Source organism: Schistocerca gregaria, chromosome 7 (genome assembly GCF_023897955.1).
Source record: "Schistocerca gregaria isolate iqSchGreg1 chromosome 7, iqSchGreg1.2, whole genome shotgun sequence".
NCBI lineage: Eukaryota > Metazoa > Arthropoda > Insecta > Orthoptera > Acrididae > Schistocerca > Schistocerca gregaria.
This window is the reverse complement of record NC_064926.1, coordinates 537,295,787-537,316,265: the sequence shown is the minus strand read 5'-3', so window position 1 is coordinate 537,316,265 and position 20,479 is coordinate 537,295,787. Positions and strand designations below refer to the sequence as shown.

General features: G+C 40.4%; 1 protein-coding gene across 2 annotated transcripts in view; it reads left to right on the top strand.

The window, feature by feature from the left end:
* Positions 1–20,479, top strand: part of LOC126282066 (uncharacterized) — a 108,677-nt gene that overhangs the window by 33,111 nt on the left and 55,087 nt on the right. For both annotated transcript variants that reach the window (XR_007551322.1, XM_049981510.1), the window contains exons 3-4: positions 18,747–18,953; positions 19,196–19,383. Coding sequence is in view for 1 of the 2 variants with exons in the window: in XM_049981510.1 (XP_049837467.1) it covers positions 18,747–18,953; positions 19,196–19,383 (395 nt within the window). In the remaining variant the exon portion in view is untranslated. The remainder of the gene's footprint in view (positions 1–18,746; positions 18,954–19,195; positions 19,384–20,479) is intronic.

The window sequence follows — 20,479 nt, the reverse complement described above, 5'->3', positions numbered from 1 at the left end:
GGGACTATGTCCACCCCTACATGCATACATGCAGTTTTTTTTCCCCTTGGCAGCAGAGCAGTGCAATGTGTCTCACTGTTCACAATGTATGTGTGTGGTTTGAAGAGCGCCAGGATGAATTTACTGTACTTGCTGGACCACCAAACTCCCCAGATTTAAACACAGTTGACAAACTGTGGGACCATCTTCATTGCCACGGATCCTCAGCTGAGAAATCTAGCATAGCTAGCCACTGCACTGTGGTTGGCTCCACATCCCAATCGGTATCTTCCAGGACACAAAAGGTGGTTATTCTGGCTTTTAACAGGTGGTCACATTAATCTGACTGGACAGCACAGTTATGGTACACTTAAGATTACTTTTTTAGAAGTATATTGCCAGAATCATAACAGATTTAGAAGAAAAAAATTGTCCTTACACTATTCAGTGATGTTTGTGTAAAATAATTCAAATTATGCTTTTATATAAATGCTCCACATAAAATTATCAGCTCTCTCTGCACTGAGGCATTTAAGGCCTGTTTGATGTGGGAATCAGTGTTAACCCTAGTCTATATATTCTGATAAACCATAGAGGGAATGATTCATTGATATTTGATGGCAACCTTTTAGACTTTTCACAAGAATATAAAACTCTTCTCTGAACTCTAGACAGGGATATTCTGTATGGAAATTATTTTTACTTCTATCATGATTGTGGCCAATGGCCTTGCCACAGTGGGAACACTGGTTCCTGTCAGGTTAATCACTGTTGGGCTGGGCTAGTACTTGGATGGGTGACCATCCGTTCTGCCGAGCGCTGTTGGCAAGCGGGGTGCATTCAGCCCTTGTGAGGCAAACTGAGGAGCTACTTGATTGAGAAGTAGTGGCTCCGGTCTCGGAAACTGATATGTGGCGGGAGAGTGGTGTGCTGACCACATGCCCCTCCATATCCGCATCCATTGACGTCTATGGGCTGAGGATTGTTTGGCAGCCGATCAGTACTGTTGGGCCTTCGTGGCCTGTTCGGGAGGAGTTTAATTTATTGTGATCCTGAATTTTTTTGGTTCATACTAAATTCATTTCTATTACACTCCTGGAAATTGAAATAAGAACACCGTGAATTCATTGTCCCAGGAAGGGGAAACTTTATTGACACATTCCTGGGGTTAGATACATCACATGATCACACTGACAGAACCACAGGCAACAGAGCATGCACGATGTCGGCACTAGTACAGTGTATATCCACCTTTCGCAGCAATGCATTCTGCTATTCTCCCATGGAGACGATCGTAGAGATGCTGGATGTAGTCCTGTGGAACGGCTTGCCATGCCATTTCCACCTGGCGCCTCAGTTGGACCAGCGTTCGTGCTGGACGTGCAGACCGCGTGAGACGACGCTTCATCCAGTCCCAAACATGCTCAATGGGGGACAGATCCAGAGATCTTGCTGGCCAGGGTAGTTGACTTACACCTTCTAGAGCACGTTGGGTGGCACGGGATACATGCGGACGTGCATTGTCCTGTTGGAACAGCAAGTTCCCTTGCCGGTCTAGAAATGGTAGAACAATGGGTTCGATGACCGTGCACTATACAGTGTCCCCTCGACGATCACCAGAGGTGTACAGCCAGTGTAGGAGATCGCTCCCCACACCATGATGACGGGTGTTGGCCCTGTGTGCCTCGGTCGTATGCAGTCCCGATTGTGGTGCTCACCTGCACGGCGCCAAACACGCATACGACCATCATTGGCACCAAGGCAGAAGCGACTCTCATCGCTGAAGATGACACGTCTCCATTCGTCCCTCCATTCATGCCTGTCGCGACACCACTGGGGGCAGGCTGCACGATGTTGGGGCGTGAGCGGAAGACAGCCTAATGGTGTGCGGGACCGTAGCCCAGCTTCATGGAGACGGTTGCGAATGGTCCTCGCCGATACCCCAGGAGCAACAGTGTCCCTAATTTGCTTGGAAGTGGCGGTGCGGTCCCCTACGGCACTGCGTAGGATCCTACGGTCTTGGCGTGCATCCGTGCGTCGCTGCGGTCCGGTCCCAGGTCGACGGGCACGTGCACCTTCCGCCGACCACTGGCAACAACATCGATGTACTGTGGAGACCTCACGCCCCACGTGTTGAGCAATTCGGCGGTACGTCCACCCAGCCTCCCACATGCCCACTATACGCCCTCGCTCAAAGTCCGTCAACTGCACATACGGTTCACGTCCACGCTGTCACGGCATGCTACCAGTGTTAAAGACTGTGATGGAGCTCCGTATGCCACGGCAAACTGGCTGACATTGACGGCGGCGGTGCACAAATGCTGCGCAGCTAGCGCCATTCGACGGCCAACACCGCGGTTCCTGGTGTGTCCACTGTGCCGTACGTGTGATCATTGCTTGTACAGCCCTCTCGCAGTGTCCGGAGCAAGTATGGTGGGTCTGACACACCGGTGTCAATGTGTTCTTTTTTCCATTTCCAGGAGTGTATTAACCACAAACCCTATTAGGGAGTAATTGTATTGGTATGTGTGTGCAGGAATCTCAAGGTTCTTGAGGAGGCTTCTCAAAGATTTTCAATTAACAATTTTAAAGAATATTCTTTCTGCATGTGTCTGTAGAATGAAGGCTTTATTGACCTTACCTACCATACAACAGAAGATTATGACAGAGAACATTAGTAACTGGAAATTTACAAAGTAGTGCTGATCGTGGAGTGGTTTTTCATGCCATTTTAGCTGGAACCTCCAGGTTGATCTAGTTCAGTAGGACAAAGGACTTTCAAACAGCTAGCCTCCATGATTGTATGTTAACCAGGCTTCCTTGAATTGTGTATACAAGGTGTCGTAGGAGCAATAGGAAGTGTTTTAGGTGGTGATAATACCAACTAATTCAAATAAAGCATTCCACATATTGTGTGTCCAAGCTTTATTGATTACAGAGATACAGCTGTTAGAATGTAACCCAAGTAATCACTGGAGGTGTTAAGCAAAGGCAAATCATTTAAGTTCAAAGATGATTTTAATAAAATCCTATTCCAACTTCAGTGCACTTTCAAATTCTCTTAACAACATGACATGTCTTCTGAAGTCACCTTGAAATTCTTTTATGAGCGTAACACCATTCATAATCTGAATGCTCACTTTGTCTATTGTGTTTACTTTTGCTTTGTAAGCTTTGGTATTCAACCATCCCCTCAGACTAAAACTTAAATTGATAAGGTCCAGTGACCTTAGTGGCAAAGAAAAGGTAACCATTTCTGTCAATTCGTCTTCAGGGAAATATTAAATTTAGATGATACATCACTCATCCTTGTACCAAAGGAACCTCTTTCAGTAATGCTGGAAGCTCATTTCCAAGGCAGTCTGGACAAGAGGGCCCTGTATGACAACACAGTAACACAACAGGGCCAATCAGTACCACTCCACACACCACCACACCACACATTTACTGAGAAGTATTCTTGAAAATGTCTGTCCACAAAGGCTTGGGAAATATTCGTCAGACCACTACTGTGAGTTATGAATGTTATTGATACCATCAAGAGTGTGTCTTCATCACTACACATTATTAGTGAGATTACTCCTTGATGTGCCATTACCCAGTATCAAAATTCTAATTATCTACCTTCATCTCCTTATTGAAGGTATTGACTCCACCGTAAGTGATAAGGATAGAGGCTGTACATTAATAATGTTCACCATATTCTTCTGTGTTGAACATGTATACACATAGAAATTCTGTGAGTGCTTGTTGAAGAACTAATTCCAACAACTGAATAATGCCATCTTCTTCATCCCTACATTCAGATGAAATGTGTCTATTGGGCACTGTACCAGTTACACACTTGATTGGAAACATGAGTAAACTCTCTTGAATCTGGTATTCAGTGATTAGGAAATTGCCTTCTGTATTCTCTACAGGCGGCAGCAGCAGCAGCAGCAGCACACAATTCTACACAAATACCATATTGACATACTCAGCATTTGTAAATACACATGGCATTCTTAAAAGATACAGTAGAATTGGCTAGCAGATCACAATCAATCATAGTTGAAAAATTCAGTTTTGTAAACTTAAGTTCAACTTGACAGCTTTGACGGGACATGTCGTTGTTGTCGTTGTTGTTGTTCTTGAAGTCCAAAGACTGGTTTGATGCAACTCTCCATGCTGCTCTATCCTGTGCAAGGCTCTTCATCTCCAAGTAACTACTGCAACCTACGGCCCTCTGAATCTGCTCACTGTATTCATCTCTTGGCCTCCCTCTATGGTTTTTACCCCACGTGCTTCCCTCCAGTACTAAAGTAGTGATCCCTTGATGCCTCAGAATGTGTCCTACCAACCAATCTCTTCTTTTAATCAGGCTGTGCCTCAAATTTCTCTTATCCCCATTTCTATAAGTACCTCCTCATTAGTTATGTGATCTATCCATGTAATCTTCAGCATTCTTTTGTAGCACGACATTTCAAAAGTTATTTTCAGTTCCATACATGGCTACACTCCACACAAATACTTACAGAAAGGACTCTGCAACAATTAAATCTGTACTCAATTTTAACAAATTTCTCTTCTTCAGAATTGTTTTTCTTGCCATTGCCTGTGTACATTTTATATCCTCCCTACTTCGACCAACATCAGTTATTTTGCTTCCCAAATAGGAAAATTCTCTTACTACTTTAAGCTTCTCATTTCCTAATCTAATCCCCTCCTCAGCATAATCTGATTTAATTCGACTACATTCCATTATCCTTTTTTTTGCTTTTGTTGATGTTCATCTTATATCCTCCTTTCCAGATACTGTCCATTCCATTCAAGTGCTCTTCCAAGTCCTTAGCTGCCTCTGACAGAATTAAATGTTGTTGGCAAACCTCAAACCTTTTATTTCTTCTCCGTGGACTTCAATTCCTACACCAAATTTTTCGTTAATTTCCTTTACTGCTTGCTCAGTACACAGATTGAATAACATCAAGGATAGGCTACAACCCTATCTCACTCCCTTCTCAACCACTGCTTCCCTTTCGTGCACTTTGACCCTTATAAGTGCCATCTGGTTTCTGTACAAATTGTAAATTGTCTTTCGCTCCCTGTATTTTACCCCTGCCACTTTCAGAATTTGAAAGAGAGAACATTCCAGTCAACTGTGTCAAAGCTTTCTCTAAGACTACAAATGGTATAAATGTAGGTTTGCCTGCCCTCAACCTATCTTCTATGGTAAGTCGTAGGGCCAGTATTGCCTCGTGTGATCCTACATTTCTCCGGAATCGAAACTGATCTTTCCCAAGGTCAGATTCTGCCAGTTTTTCCAGACATCTCAAAGACTGGCTGTTGAAGTGTTGCATGATGAAGAACTGCATCCATATCATTACAGGTTAACTCAACACCAATGGCCTGAAGAGTGCATTTGTGAATGGCTTTTGCACTGAGTGGAAGATAACAAACATTTTATAAATAACATGAAATGGTCTAATGAATATAGCTTCACTGATGACATTATTTTCAACCACCAGAGCAGCTGTTACTGATGGGAACACAACCTCTGTCAGCCATGAACGTGGCTTTCAGGTACACTTTGGCATAAACCTGTGGGCTGTAATTGTGTGTGTGGGGGGGAGGGGGGGGGGGGCGTCCTTACCTATTGCCAGACAAGTTGAATGCGCCCCTTTATTGTATGGTTTTGTGCAATACTTTCACTGATGCGTTAGAAAACAGTCCACTTGTTGTTCGGGGGCAGCTATGTTTTCAGTAATTTAGTGCAGTGCCAGGCTTTGGAATGAATGTGCATAACTATTTAAATGAAGTGTTTCCAGAAAATGGATTGGTCATGGAGTTCCAGTGTTCTGGCCCCCAAGTTCCACAGACCTTAACTCACTTGATTTTTATTTGTTAATATAAGTGAATAGTATGCCACACCTGGATGAACATGGTCTAATAGCTCATGTGCATGCCACTTTGGCAATGGTGGAGGCACTTATATTGCATAGGGTTCAGCAAAATGTGATGAGTGTTTGCAAATTACGAAGATGTTAAGAAAACCCAAGTGGCAGACTCTGCAAGAGAGGCGCTCTGCATTGTGGTGTAGCTTGCTGTCCAGGTTTCGAGAGGGTGCGTTTCTGGATGAGGTATGGAATATATTGCTTCCCCCTACTTATCACGAATGTAAAATTAGATAGATTCAAGCGCGCACGGAGGCTTTGAGACAGTCGTTCTTCCCGCGAACCATACGCGACTGGAACAGAAAACGGAGGTAATGACAGTGGAACGTAAGTGCCCTCCGCCACACACCGTTGGGTGGCTTGCGGAGTATAAATGTAGATGTAGATTTTCATGGCCACAGCTTGATGTTTTTCAGGTAATGAGTAAAACTTTATGACTGCCTCTCGTAATTTGATTCCAGACTGTAGCCACACAGTCTCAGATTCCATTGTAATTGTCCTGACTGACTTTAAATGATTCTCAATTTATATCTGTGTAGGTGCATCTGTTCAATTCCTGTGCTTTAAAAATTATGTTATGTTGTACATAACCCATCCATAGAGATATCTTCAGATTTTTCCAATTTGCTGTCGTGATACGAGAAGATGACCTTGACAGATTGTTTAAATTTTTTAATGGATAAGTGCATTGTTACCCTTACACCGACCAAGTTGCCATTTTTTTTATTATCTGTTTAACCATGTTTGTAATATAGTTCTCTACTGTTCTCTTTCTTTTTTAAAAATTTACCCGAAAATTCATGCCTAAAAGAAGGTAACTGCATGTTTCCTGTACCTTCTATGGGCTGTGGGTTGGCATACACCTGAGATGCTACAAATACTATTCCCAGCCACCTACAGATATGGAAAGCTGCTCATAATCTCATGTGAATTGAAAGATAATGGTTTATTAAATGAAAATTACTAGGGGTGGCCCAATTAAAAATGAGAGTATGTGTGTCATACCTCACATGGACATACTGATAACGGGATCCATCAAACTATGAAAGGAAACTATTTGTCACTGTAACAATCTGGTTTATTGACAAAAGACATAGAAAACGTTAATACAAACAACTAATAAGTTGACAAGGGAATGCAGATGGGCTTGGAACAGGCGAGAGGATGTACATGAAAAAAGTTGATAACCATACAACTTGCAGAAGTCATTTTAAGGGTCTTGGAATTCATACACTCTCACCCCAATACAATGACTCCTTAATGGTTTCCGTTGTTGATAGCAAAACATCAGTTTCAGCTGAACTGTGAGATTCACAGTCACAACACAAAACACAGAAATAATATTATGAAAAGGAAAGTTGTCACTCACCAATAGTGGAGATGCTAAGTCACATATAGGCACAACAAAAAGACTTGTTAGAAATAAAGCTTTTGGCCCATAAGGTCTTCATAAAAAATAGACGACAACACACACACACACACACACACACACACACACACACACACACACACAACCTTAGCCACACTGTGAGCAGCTGCACCAGTGCATTACGAGAGTGGCAACTGGGTGGAGTAAGGAGGAGCCTGAAGTGGAGACGGGGAGGGATAGTGGGTAGGGGTGGCGGACAGTGCAGTGCTGTTGGGGAGCGCGCAAGGTCGAGGTGGAGAGGATATGGCAGCTATGTGTAATGCGGAGGGTAGATGGAGGGCAGGGCAGAGATGGGGAGAGGGGTTAGTGGAAAAGGAGAGAAGGACAGAAAGACTGGGTGTGATGGTGGAATTGAGGGCTGTATAGTGCTGGAATGGGAACAAGGAGGCTGGATGGATGAGAACAATGACTGACAAAAGTTGAGGCCAGGAGGGTTATGGGAATGTCGGATATAGCAGGGAAAGTTCCCACCTGCGCAATTCTGAAAAGCTAGTGTCGGTGGGAAGGATCCATATAGAACAGGCTGTAAAGCAGTCATTAAAATGAAGGATGTCATGTTCGGCAGCATGCTTGGCAACAGGGTGAACAACTTGTTTCTTGGCCACAGTTTGTTAGTTGTCGTGCCTACACATAGATTGTAGCACAGTAGTTGACTGGTTTCACCAGTAGCCTTGCCTTTGATGGGATAGGTGATGTTTGTGATCGGACTGGAGTATGTGGTGGTGGTGGTGGTGGTGGTGGTGGTAGTGGTGTTGGTGGAAGGATGTACAGGGCAGAGCTTTCATCTAGGCCTATTACAGGGGTATGAGCAATGAGGTAAGGAGTTGGGAGCAGGATTGTGTAGGGATGGACAAGTATATTGTGTAGGTTTGGTGTACGACGGAATACCACTGTGGGAGGGGTAGGAAGGATAGCGGGCAGGATATTTTACATTTCAGGGCATGATGAGAAGTAGACGAAACCCTGGCAGAGAATGTAATTCAGTTGCATCAGTCTGGGGTGGTACTTAGTTACGTTGGGAATGCACCTCTGTGGCCGGACGGTGGGACTTGGGGAGGTGGTGGGTGGCTGGAAAGATAAAGCGTGGAAGATTTGTTTCTATACAAGGTTGGGAGGATAATTATGGTCTGTGAAGGCTTCAGTGAGACCCTTGGTTTGTTTCGAGAGGGAATGCTTGTCACTGCAGATGTGACAACCACAGGTGGGTAGGCTGTATTGAAGGGACTTCTTGGTATGGAACAAGTGGCAGCTGTTGAAGTGGAATTATTGCTGGTGGTTAGTAGGTTTGATATGGACAGAGGTACTGATGTAGCCATCTTTGAGGTGGAAGTCAATATCGAGGAAGGTTGCGTGTTGGGCTGAGTAGGACCAGGTGCAGCAAATGGGGGAGAAGTTATTGGGGTTCTGAAGGAATTTGGATAAGGTGCCCTCACCTTCGATCCAGATTGCAAAAATGTCAGCAGTGAATCTGAACCAGGTGAGAGGTTTAGGATTCTGGCTGTATAGGAAGGATTCCTCTAGATTACCCATGAATAGGCTGGCATAGGGTGGTGGCATGCGGTTGCCCATAGCCATACCTCAGATTTGTTTGTAGATAATACCTTCAAAGGAGAAGTAATTGTGGTGAGGATATAGTTGGTCATGGCGATTAGGAAGGAGGTTGTTGGTTTGGAATCTGTCAGGCATTGGGAAAGGTAATGTTCAATAGTGGTAAAGCCATGGGCATTAGAGATGTTAATGTAAAGGGAGGTGGCATCAATAGTGATGAGCAGGGCACCATGTGGTAAAGGGGCAGGAACTGTGGAGAGTATTTTATATAGGAGGGTAGGTTCCTGGTATAGGTTGAAGGTGTTGGTCTATGAGAGCAAAGATTCTCTCATTGGGGGCACAGTAACCAGTCACAATGGGGCGTTCTGGGTATTTGGGTTTATGGACTTTAGAAAGCACATAGAAGGTAGGAGTGTGGGGAATGGTAGGGTGAGCAGAAAGATGGAGTCTGGACAGAGGTTCTGGGCCTAAAGATTTGGGAGTGGCTGAGATCCTGCTGGGTTTCTGGAATGGGTTCACTGTGGCAAGGTTTGTAGGTGGATGTGTCTGACAGCTGATGGAGTCCTTCTGTCAGGTAATCCTTGTGATTCAAAACAACAGTGGTGGAGCCTTTTGTATGGAGGTAGGATTATAAGGTCAGGATCAGTTTTTAGATGGTGGACTGTGGCTCTTTCTGCGGATGTAAGGTTAGTTTGGATGTTGAGGGATTTGGGGAATGATAGTGCGGCAAGGTTCGAGATTAAGAAATTCTGGAAAGATAACGGGCAGGGGGGGGGGGGGGGGGGGGTGATTTGGGAACAGTGGAGGTGGATCACAGTTGGATGGAGGAGTGAACTGAGTTAGTCAGAGTTCAACATTGGTTATGGGTTGAGTCTGATTGGTAGGGTTGGTGGCGAACAAGTGTTTCCCCTGTAGGGAGCGGGAGGAGGAGAGGAGGTCTTTAACAAGTCGTGCATGATTGGCTTTGGGAGTGGGACAAAAGGTAAGGCCTTTGGAAAGGACTGATATTTCTGTGGTGCTAAAGCTTCTGGAGAAAAGATTCATGACAGTGTTTCGGGTACAGTACAGGACATGTATGTCTTTTGCAAGGATAGTATTAAAGGCATTACCTATTTTCTGATCAAGAAAGAAGAAATGATTCTGCATATGAAAAACCCACAAATTCCTTGGCATTGCAGAAAACTTAGTTTGATGCTATGTTGTTGTTGTTGTTGTTGTTGTTGTGGTCTTCAGTCCAGAGACTGGCTTGATGCAGCTCTCCATGCTACTCTATCCTGTGCAAGCTTCTTCATCTTCCAGTACCTACTGCAACCTACATCCTTCTGAATCTGATTTAGTGTATTCGTCTCTTGGTCTCCCTCTACGATTTTTACCCTCCACGCTGCCCTCCAATACTAAACTGGTGATCCCTTGATGCCTCAGAACATGCCCTACCAACCGATCCCTTCTTCTGGCCAAGTTGTGCCACAAACTTCTCTTTTCCCCAATTCTATTCAATACTTCCTCATTAGTTATGTGATCAACCCATCTAATCTTCAGCAGCATTCTTCTGTAGCACCACATTTCGAAAGCTTCTATCCTCTTCTTGTCCAAAATATTTATCGTCCATGTTTCACTTCCATACATGGCTACACTCCATACAAATACTTTCAGAAACGACTTCCTGACACTTAAATCTATACTCAATGCTAACAAATTTCTCTTCTTCAGAAACACTTTCCTTGTCATTGCCAGTCTACATTTTATATCCTTTACTACATTAAGTTTCTCATTTCCTCATATAATTCCCCCAGCATCACCCGACTTAATTCGACTACATTCCATTATCCTCATTTTGCTTTTGTTGGTGTTCATCTTATATACTCCTCTCAAGACACTGTCCATTCCATTCAACTGCTCTTCCAAGTCGTTTGCTGTCTCTGACAGAATTACAATGTCATCAGCGAACCTCAAAGTTTTTATTTCTTCTCCATGGATTTTAATACTTACTCTGAATTTTTCTTTCAATTCCTTCAGTGCTTGCTCAATATAGAGACTGAATAACATCAGGGAGAGGCTACAACCCTGTCTCACTCCCTTCCCAACCACTGCTTCCCTTTAATGTCCCTCGACTCTTACAACTGCCATCTGGTTTCTGTACAAATTGTAAATAGCCTTTCGCTCTCTATATTTTACCCCTGCCACCTTCAGAATTTGAAAGAGAGTATTCCAGTCAACATTGTCAAAAGCTTTCTCTAAGTCTACAAATGCTAGAAATGTAGGTTTGCCGTTCCTTAATCTAGCTTCTAAGATAAGTCGTATGGTCAGTATTGCGTCACGTGTTCCGATATTTCTACGGAATCCAAACTGATCTTCCCTGAGGTCGGCTTCTACTAGTTTTTCCATTCGTCTGTAAAGAATTTGCGTTAGTATCTTGCAGCTCTGACTTATTAAACTGATATTTCGGAAATTTTGACATCTGTCAACACCTGCTTTCTTTGGGATTGGGATTATTATATTCTTCTTGAAGTCTGAGGGTATGTCACCTGTCTCATACATCTTGCTCACCAGATGGTAGAGTTTTGTCAGGACTGGCTCTCTTAAGGCTGTCAGTAGTTCTAATGGAATGTTGTCCACTCCGAGTGCCTTGTTTCAACTTAGGTCTTTCAGAGCTCTGTCAAACTCTTCACATAGTATCATATCTCCAATTTCATCTTCATCTACATCCTCTTCCATTTCCAAAATATTGTCCTCAAGTACATCGCCCTTGTGTAGACCTTCTATATACTCCTTCCACCTTTCTGCTTTCCCTTCTTTGCTTAGAACTGGGTTTCCATCTAAGCTCTTGATATCCATACAAGTGGTTATCTTTTCTCCAAAAGTCTCTCTAATTTTCCTGTAGGCAGTATCTATCTTACCCCTAGTGAGATAAGCCTCTACATCCTTACATTTGTCGTCTAGTCACCCCTGCTTAGCCATTTTGCACTTCCTGTCGATCTCATTTTTGAGACTTTTGTATTCCTTTTTGCCTGCTTCATTTACTGCATTTTTATATTTGCTCCTTTCATCAATTAAATTCAATATTTCTACTGTTACCCAAAGAGTTCTACTAGTCCTCATCTTTTTACCTACTTGATCCTCTGCGACCTTCACTACTTCATCCCTCAAAGCTACCCATTCTTCTTTTACTATATTTCTTTTTCCCGTTCTTGTCAATTGTTCCCTTATGCTCTCCGTGAAACTCTTCTACAACCTGTGGTTCTTTCAGTTTATCCAGGTCCCATCTCCTTAAATTCCCACCTTTTTGCAGTTTCTTCAGTTTTAGTCTACAGTTCATAACCAATAGATTGTGGTCACAGTCCACATCTGCCCCTGGAAATGTCTTACAATTTAAAACTTGGTTCCTAAATCTCTGTCTTACCATTTTATAATCTGTCGGAAACCTGTCAGTATCTTCAGGATTCTTCCATGTATACAACCTTCTTTTATGATTCTTGAACCAAGTGTTAGCTATGATTAAGTTGTGCTCTGTGCAAAATTCTACCAGGTGGCTTCCTCTTTCGTTTCTTACCCCCAAACCATATTCACCTACTACGTTTCCTTCTCTCCCTTTTCCTACTGACGAATTGCAGTCACCCATGACTATTAAATGTTCGTCTCCCTTCACTATCTGAATATTTTCTTTTATTTCATCATACATTTCTTCAATTTCTTCGTCATCTGCAGAGCTAGTTGGCATATAAACTTGTACGCCTGTGGTAGGCCTGGGCTTCATATCTATCTTGGCCACAATAATGCATTCACTATGCTGTTTGTAGTAGCTTACCCGCATTCCTATTTTCCTATTCATTATTAAACCTACTCCTGCATTGCCTCTATTTGATTTTGTGTTTATAACCCTATAGTTACCTGACCAGAAGTCTTGTTGATCCTGCCACCGAACTTCACTAATTCCCTCTATATCTAACTTTAACCTATCCATTTCCCTTTTTAAATTTTCGAACCTACCTTCCCAGTTAAGGGATCTGACATTCCACCCTCCAATCCGTAAAACGGATAATGACATCCTCGTGAGTAGTCCCCGCCCGGAGATCTGAATGGGGGGACTATTTTACCTCCAGAATATTTTACCCAAGAGGACGCCATCATCATTTAACCATACAGTAAAGCTGCATGCCCTCGGGAACAATTACAGCTGTAGCTTCCCCTTGCTTTCAGCCGTTCTCAGTACCAGCACAGCAAAGCCGTTTTGCTTAGTGTTACAAGGCCAGATCAGTCAATCATCAAGACTGTTGCCCCTGCAACTACTGTAAAGGCTGCTGCCCCTCTTCAGGAACCACACGTTTGTCTGGCCTCTCAACAGATACCCCTCCGTTTTGGTTGCACCTACGGTATAGCTATCTGTATCGCTGAGGCACGCAAGCCTCCCCACCAACGTCAAGGTCCATGGTTCATGGGGGGGGGGTGATGCTATGTAACATCAGAAACCATAATTTATGAGGATCATTGTGTCAGTAAAATTACATCGCTGCCTTTTGTCTTTAACGTTGAATGACATAGTGGCATGTGTGTATGATGAACAGTGATGGCTTGCAGAGTTTGAAAGAATAAGTTTGGAAAACAATGATGTTTTTGTGCATTTTTACCACCCTGCTGGCCCAAGAACATCATTCAAGAAATCTACTAGTGACAAAGTTTGGATACCAATGAGGAATGTTTTAAGGAAACTTTCAGTGCTTGAACTTACCACAGCAACTGGAAGGTCTTATTCTACATCACAGAAGCTGTGTGAAGAAAATAAGTGTTATTAACATTCACCACCAGTTTTAGGAACAGTCGCATCTCGAAGGATGTTAATTGGAAATATTTTTTAAGTATTTCAAAATAATATAAATGTTAATTTCAGTGATGTTTCCTTTTTTTGTTTATAATTCAGTACCTTACTTCAATAATAATTGATTATATCCTGCCAATATCGCATATGAATAGGCAACAGCCATAAGATCAGCTGTAATGTGAATTTTCTCCTAATTTTCAAAAACTCATATCTTTGTTCACAGTCAGATATCAATGTTGAAATTTTTACAGTTCATTGCTATCGTATAGGTGTACAAACTGTGCATAAATCAAATTTTTACATTCAGTCCCACCTGAGATAACTAACCCCAAACTTCAAAAAAAAATTAAAATTTTTAAATTTCAAAAATTCATAAAAAATTAAGGAAACATCTGTAAATGTTCTTGCTCCATATGAGGCTAGTAGTGTTTGATATCTAACTATAAGAAAAAAACAGACTCTCACAAATCACTCCGTGTAGGTTATTTTTGGGCCTAAAAATTGGATTTTTGAAAATTTGGATACCAAACTTCAGAGGTCATTTTGATCGGTTATTTTTGAATTTAGGGTATTTTGTGTAATAGACAATGTTGTAGAGGACACCTTTCTAAGAAACAATCATGTCAATTGCAATGTTGTAACTTAACCCAATGTAGAGATATTCATATTTTTCTAACGTCTCTAAACTGAAAAATCGTCACGCACCTTCAAATAAAAATGGCCACGATTCAGTAAAGGTGAAAGGTAATTAAAAAAAAGGGCTGTTTTGAACTTCTCAATTATACAGTAATCACATATAAAAAATATTTAAAAGTGGTCAAGCAACCAATTTAATTTTTATTGGGCCACTTCATTTGGATTGACCCAGTAGCTTCCTCACTGATTTACTTGATTAAATTTATACAGCATAAGCATGAATAACATTAAGCAGTATAGTGATAGTTTATTGTTAATATAGTATACAGTTTAAGTTTCTATGAGTTCTTTGACTCGTGTTAATGTGTACATTGAGTCGGCCGGTGTGGCTGAGTGGTTCTAGGTGCTACAGTCTGGAACCACACGACCGCTACGGTTGCAGGTTTGAATCCTACCTCGGGCTTGGATGTGTGTGATGTCCTTAGGTTAGTTAAGTTAGTTAGGTTTAAGTAGTTCTAAGTTCTAGGGCACTGATGACCTCAGAAGTTAAGTCCTATAGTGCTCAGAGCTATTTGAACACATTTGAATGTGTTCAACACCGCTGAAGGTTCTCCTCCTTGATGAGATCTACAGTAGATGATTAATGAATGAATTAATGCATTGCCATTTAAGGCAATGTTCTATAATGCAAGGGATCTTCCCACATAAGAAACTGCCCTTGTGAAGTTCTTGTGGCATATATATTTCAGTAGGCCTATGTCACACTTTAAATTATTGTGTTTTGTTTCATGATGAGAAACCAGAATCTTGTTTACTAACTATTCAACACCCTATTGTAAGTGACAAAAGAAAAAAAAAGTGATATGTGTTTTGGGGCTGTGTGTTGTGTTCATCTTTCTGTATCTCAAATAACAGATTACAGAGGCGGGGTGGGGGGAGACATTGTTGCTGGTTTACAGCCTACCAGGCTGCCTTGCTTGACAAGGCCCTGAAAGCACAGAAAAGACGTAGAACACACGGCACTCAAGAAAGTGGCTAGCTGTTGGCCTCTACCACACAACTTACCAAAACATCAGTACGAAGTTCTTTTAATCAAAGTTCACCTGAACTGTTAGGATATTATATTGTGTACTCAGGGTGCCTGTCTCATCTGTGTTTTTGTGTAATTCACAAGTCATCCCAAGTATCTTGACTAACTGTTCTAGTTTCTTCCATGTTTGTACAGTTGAAGACTGATATACATGGTCTAGTACACCACAGATTCAGATATAATTTTGTATAAAGATAAAATATCATTTATTAATGATTTTTGCACTCTAGTATATTTTATAAACTTGAAAAAAAGGGAAAAAAATCTTATTACCGTCTGTATGAACCTACAGCCTCCAAGCTTTCTAAACAATAACGAGAATAGCTGGGTGTAATTGAACTCAACCTTCGGTTTGTCTTATCAGCATATCAGGACTGTTGCTTTAAAGAAGCTTTGAATACACCTCTCATAGTTAACATTGTGATGTGGTCAGCAAAGTGACTATGCAGCAGTGCTTGGCAATAATTGAAATGGCAGGTTGTGGATCATAAGTTATGTATTCAGTGGCTAGATTTCTGTGTGCTTGTTGCATTGCAGGAATGGAAAGCATTTTCTGTGAATTATAAGCTAAAAATTATTGATCTTGTGGAGAGCTGTGAAACAAAAGTAAGTTTATCAATGCAAGTGTGGTGTATCAAAAGTAACTACCAGAGGATGGGCAAAAGAAGAGAATAAACTTAGAAGTTTTGTAAATACAGTTGAAAGTGATGTGGGAATGGACAGAAAAAGGACTAAACTAGGAGAAGACAGTGAACTTGACAAATGTCTTCATTTAGGTGGTATTTAACCAAGAGAAGTGAAGGTGTGCCACTATTGAGGCCAATGATTAAAGCCCAAGCTGAAGAACTTAACTTTGATTTACATGGAAACAAAGGTTTTATAGCTTCCAATGGATGGTTTCCCAGACGGAAATATTGCCATGGGATTCACTCAAATGACCATTGAAGGAGATGCATGGTCTTGTAACAGTGAATCTGTTTCACAGTTTCCTGAAATTGTGGACATAGTAATAGTAGATGAAAATTTAATGATAATCAAGGTTATAATTGTGATGAAGTGCTTTATTACCAGTTGCTTCCAACCAGACCTCTCGATATAGAAAAAATCCGGAAACAAAATGGATCTGAAGATGAATAAAGACAGAATAACTCTCTTCTTTTCCACCACAAATAAACAGGGCTGACATAAGCTGAAACATCTTTGTATAGGTAAATGTAAAAGCCCAAAATGTTTCAGGCATGTAAACATGTCATCTTTACAATTCACTTATAGGCATTCAAAGAATGCTTGGATGACGTGACAGTTTCACCAGTTGATTTCAAGAAGAGTTTGTTCCGTCAGTGAGTAAGCACCTGATCACTGTCCATCTTCCACCTTCTGATGTGCTGCAATTGGAAGATAAAAAGAGAAAAAAAACTTTGTTTTTACTAAAACGACATGATGGCATTAATTCAGCCACAGGATCAGGGCATCATGTGTGCATTTAAGGCACATTATTGCAGTGAATTGTTCTCACTGATAGTAAATTCAGATGAGGAAGTGGAGATCTTCTTGAAACTTGTAATCTAAAGAGAGTTCTGTATTCAGTAGGCCTGGCATCGCAGCAAAGCATTGATCCAATCACTATTAGGAATTACTGGAACAAGTTTCTCATTGAAGAACATGCAACATATGAATGCTATAGTGATGTAGATCTCAACTACTGTGACATCCAGTCTGCATTTAATGTTATACAGTGCAATATCGATTTTGAAGACTAACCGTTGGGTAGTCGTCAACAACGAATAACCGAATGTGGAGATTATAGGTGTCAAGGACATTATTGACTCTGGTCTAAGTGAGAGTAGTGAAACACTTGACGATGAGGATGACGAAACTGAAGAAGGAAGTATAGATGATGATCCCAGTACATGTCAGATTATGTGGACAGAGCGACAAATTGGACCAAACTAAATTGAGCCGTTGCACCTGATAAGCAAAAAACAATATGCACTACAGAATCCATATGAAATGATGCACAAAGAAAGCTGACTGACTTATTTATTGCAGTAGAATAATTACTTGCTGTATCTTGCAGGCTGTGTTATAAATTACCATACTGTATTTGATAGTATACTTTACAGATCGTGTCAGAACTCATGTTACTGTTTGGACAAAGTTTGAGCGAAGTTCGTCTAATTGTTACACACTGGTAACCTTCTGAGATGTTTTACTTCTAATGTTCTTTAAATTTAAATACAGTATAGTATGGTATGTACAACTTTTGCATTATATGTTCTTCCTAACTTTCCATATGTAGTTTGTCATTACATGGCTCACTCACAATATCCCGCAGGTATGCTAGAATGTGGGAGTAAAGTATGTCCCCCGACAACCATGTTATATCGAGCTTCTATTGTATTTGTATTTGATAAGTGCATTGAAAGAAGAAAAAAAAGAACACTTATAGAAGATTTGTATGCAAGAGGGTGGGTGTATACATGTATTTGAGAGTAAAATTTTTTATATCTGTTTTAAAGTTTTGCTGGTGGTAGTGGGTACTGAAAATCCTCAACCATCTTTCAGAAGAAAAAGAAAATACTGTCTGTGATTTTGTGACTTCGGAGTTGTGTTTGCACTCAGAAGAACAGTACCAGATAAAAGGGATTAAAAGAATAAAAGAACATAATTTTTGTGCTCTTAAAATAAGTTGCTATTGTATCTCGAGACTACTCAGTACGAGAAGCATTCCCTATTATATTACTAACAGTGGTTTGCAGTCCCCAAATTTATACCACCTAACAGTTACCAGATAAAACAAGATTTTATATCCTTTGCTGTGTTTCAGCTATGTATCTTCATAAATTAATCTTTAATTATTAGAGGGCAGTGACAAATGGTCCATTCCAGCAATAAATGAAACAGCATTACTGGAATTCACTCTCACATGGGAGAAATTTCTGTGGTCAAGCTATAGCCTGCACTCCTGATACTTTAGAGATCAATAGCTTTACTGATAGCAGTGTATGAAGAAAATTATGGCAACCAAATCTGTAGCATGCAATATATAGAGTGACTATGATTGTTATTGCCTGTTTTGTAGGTAATACAGCACATCACATGTCACAGCGTTATCTCATTATGTTCTACTATATCTGAAGCAACTGAAGAGGTTCATTGAAGTTTTTGTGCCAATTTAGTGATAGCTCACATTTTTCATATTTAAATATATGCTTCTACATGAATTGTATTACTTATAGTTTAGTATATACTGTTATAATATAAATTCAATATCCCATTCTCCATGATTCGAACTAAAAAGTTATTTGTTTTTTGCAGGACCTTACTATGTAATGTTGTCATCTGCGGACTTACTAATGGTGCAACTATTTGTTGGTGTAGCACTATATGTTACCAGACGTGCTGATGGAATATCTTCTCTTGCCTCATTCAAGGGCACACAAAAGCGAGATTTATGGAGTATAATTGTTGTGTATGAGTTTTCTGCTCTGCTTACTGTTACCCACGATGCTGTTATGCGATTTGGTAAGTATCAGGTCACAGATGTAGTCATAAAGATAAAGTCAATGTCACATGCTAGGTTATATTACAGTGGTCTGAAATCTGTAAGACATTAAAGGTAAGATTGATTAAGTTTACTGTAATTATTTGCTAAATAAATTGAAACACATGTTGAAATATGTTAAAAATATATTTTATTATTAATACAACAAAATTTATTAAGAATTCTATTATAAGTACTTTTCTTGTTCTTCTTTCTGTTTCAGTTGGTACCGAAGCTGAAGGCTGCAGTGCATTGTTTGCTCACAGACAGATATTCTATTCAATGGTTGCATCACTTTTAATGCTTGTAAAGTTCCTGGTTCCTACATGGACTTTATTGTGTGTGTTTCAACCTGTGGAAGGAGATACTCATAACTCGGAGGTTGCCCTTGCAAGCCGTTATAACACAGCGGTGAGAAAGCTCAGGCAAATTAAATGTGCTATTCGTGTGAACTGTACAGCAGTGTTAATTGCTTATTGAACCCAGCAAAGATAAATGTTACTTTCTGACATGAAAGGAAGTTTGTGACTGTCTGTTTTAATTTTTAGGGCATGTGTGTGTCACTTTCTCTATGAAACTGAATAATCTCATTATATGTTAACACTATTTAAAAAATCACCACTGCATGTTACTGCTTAACAGATATTGAATGTATGATATAGAAGGAAGAGCTGCTCAAGAGAATACATCATTTTTAATTACCAATGACAAGATACCTTAATTTGGCAATTACTAAATTATCAGTTCACATGAGTGGCTGTTGAGACTACACAAAAAATAATTTTATTTATTAATTTATTTACATTTATGTAGCTTTATATATGTTCTCCCTTTGTAGCAGGAACTATACTACATTGTATGCAATCACAGATATTATGATAGCACCACATAACATTGATAAATGAATTACATAGATAACAGAAGGCTATTAAGTATTCATTATAATACTGCTTCCTAACTGTTATCAATTGATGTGAAACACGATTGTACCTTATTCTATCCATCTACACTCATTCCCTTCATATGTAGTAAATATGAATCTCAATTGCCATAGTATGAAAGTGTCAGGTAGAGCTAACAGTCAGTCTTTGCATTTTGATACTAAGTCCACTGGTCTTCACAGAATCTCCCATTTAGAATTTTCTATATTTCCCTTATAAACTCATAAACTGTAATTTATTTTCTGATTTTGTCCATCATCTTGCATATTTCCTGCCAACAAACATTTAATCAGGTACTGATTTTCTCAGTCAACACACTTTTGACTTAACTACATTAAAATCACAAATCTAGTCTTAACATTTTAAATTGTGTTCTCACCGTAATCTTCCTGTACTCATGTGTTTTGAATCTGATTCTTGCATTCTTCTCATATTTCATAAAATGAGTTCTGCCTAATGGCTTGACTTGCCTGAACTTAACTGGTGATCTCCTCATTGGAACATATGTGCAATAATTATTATATATAAAATTTTGTTATTAGATGTAATAGTGGACAATATCAGGT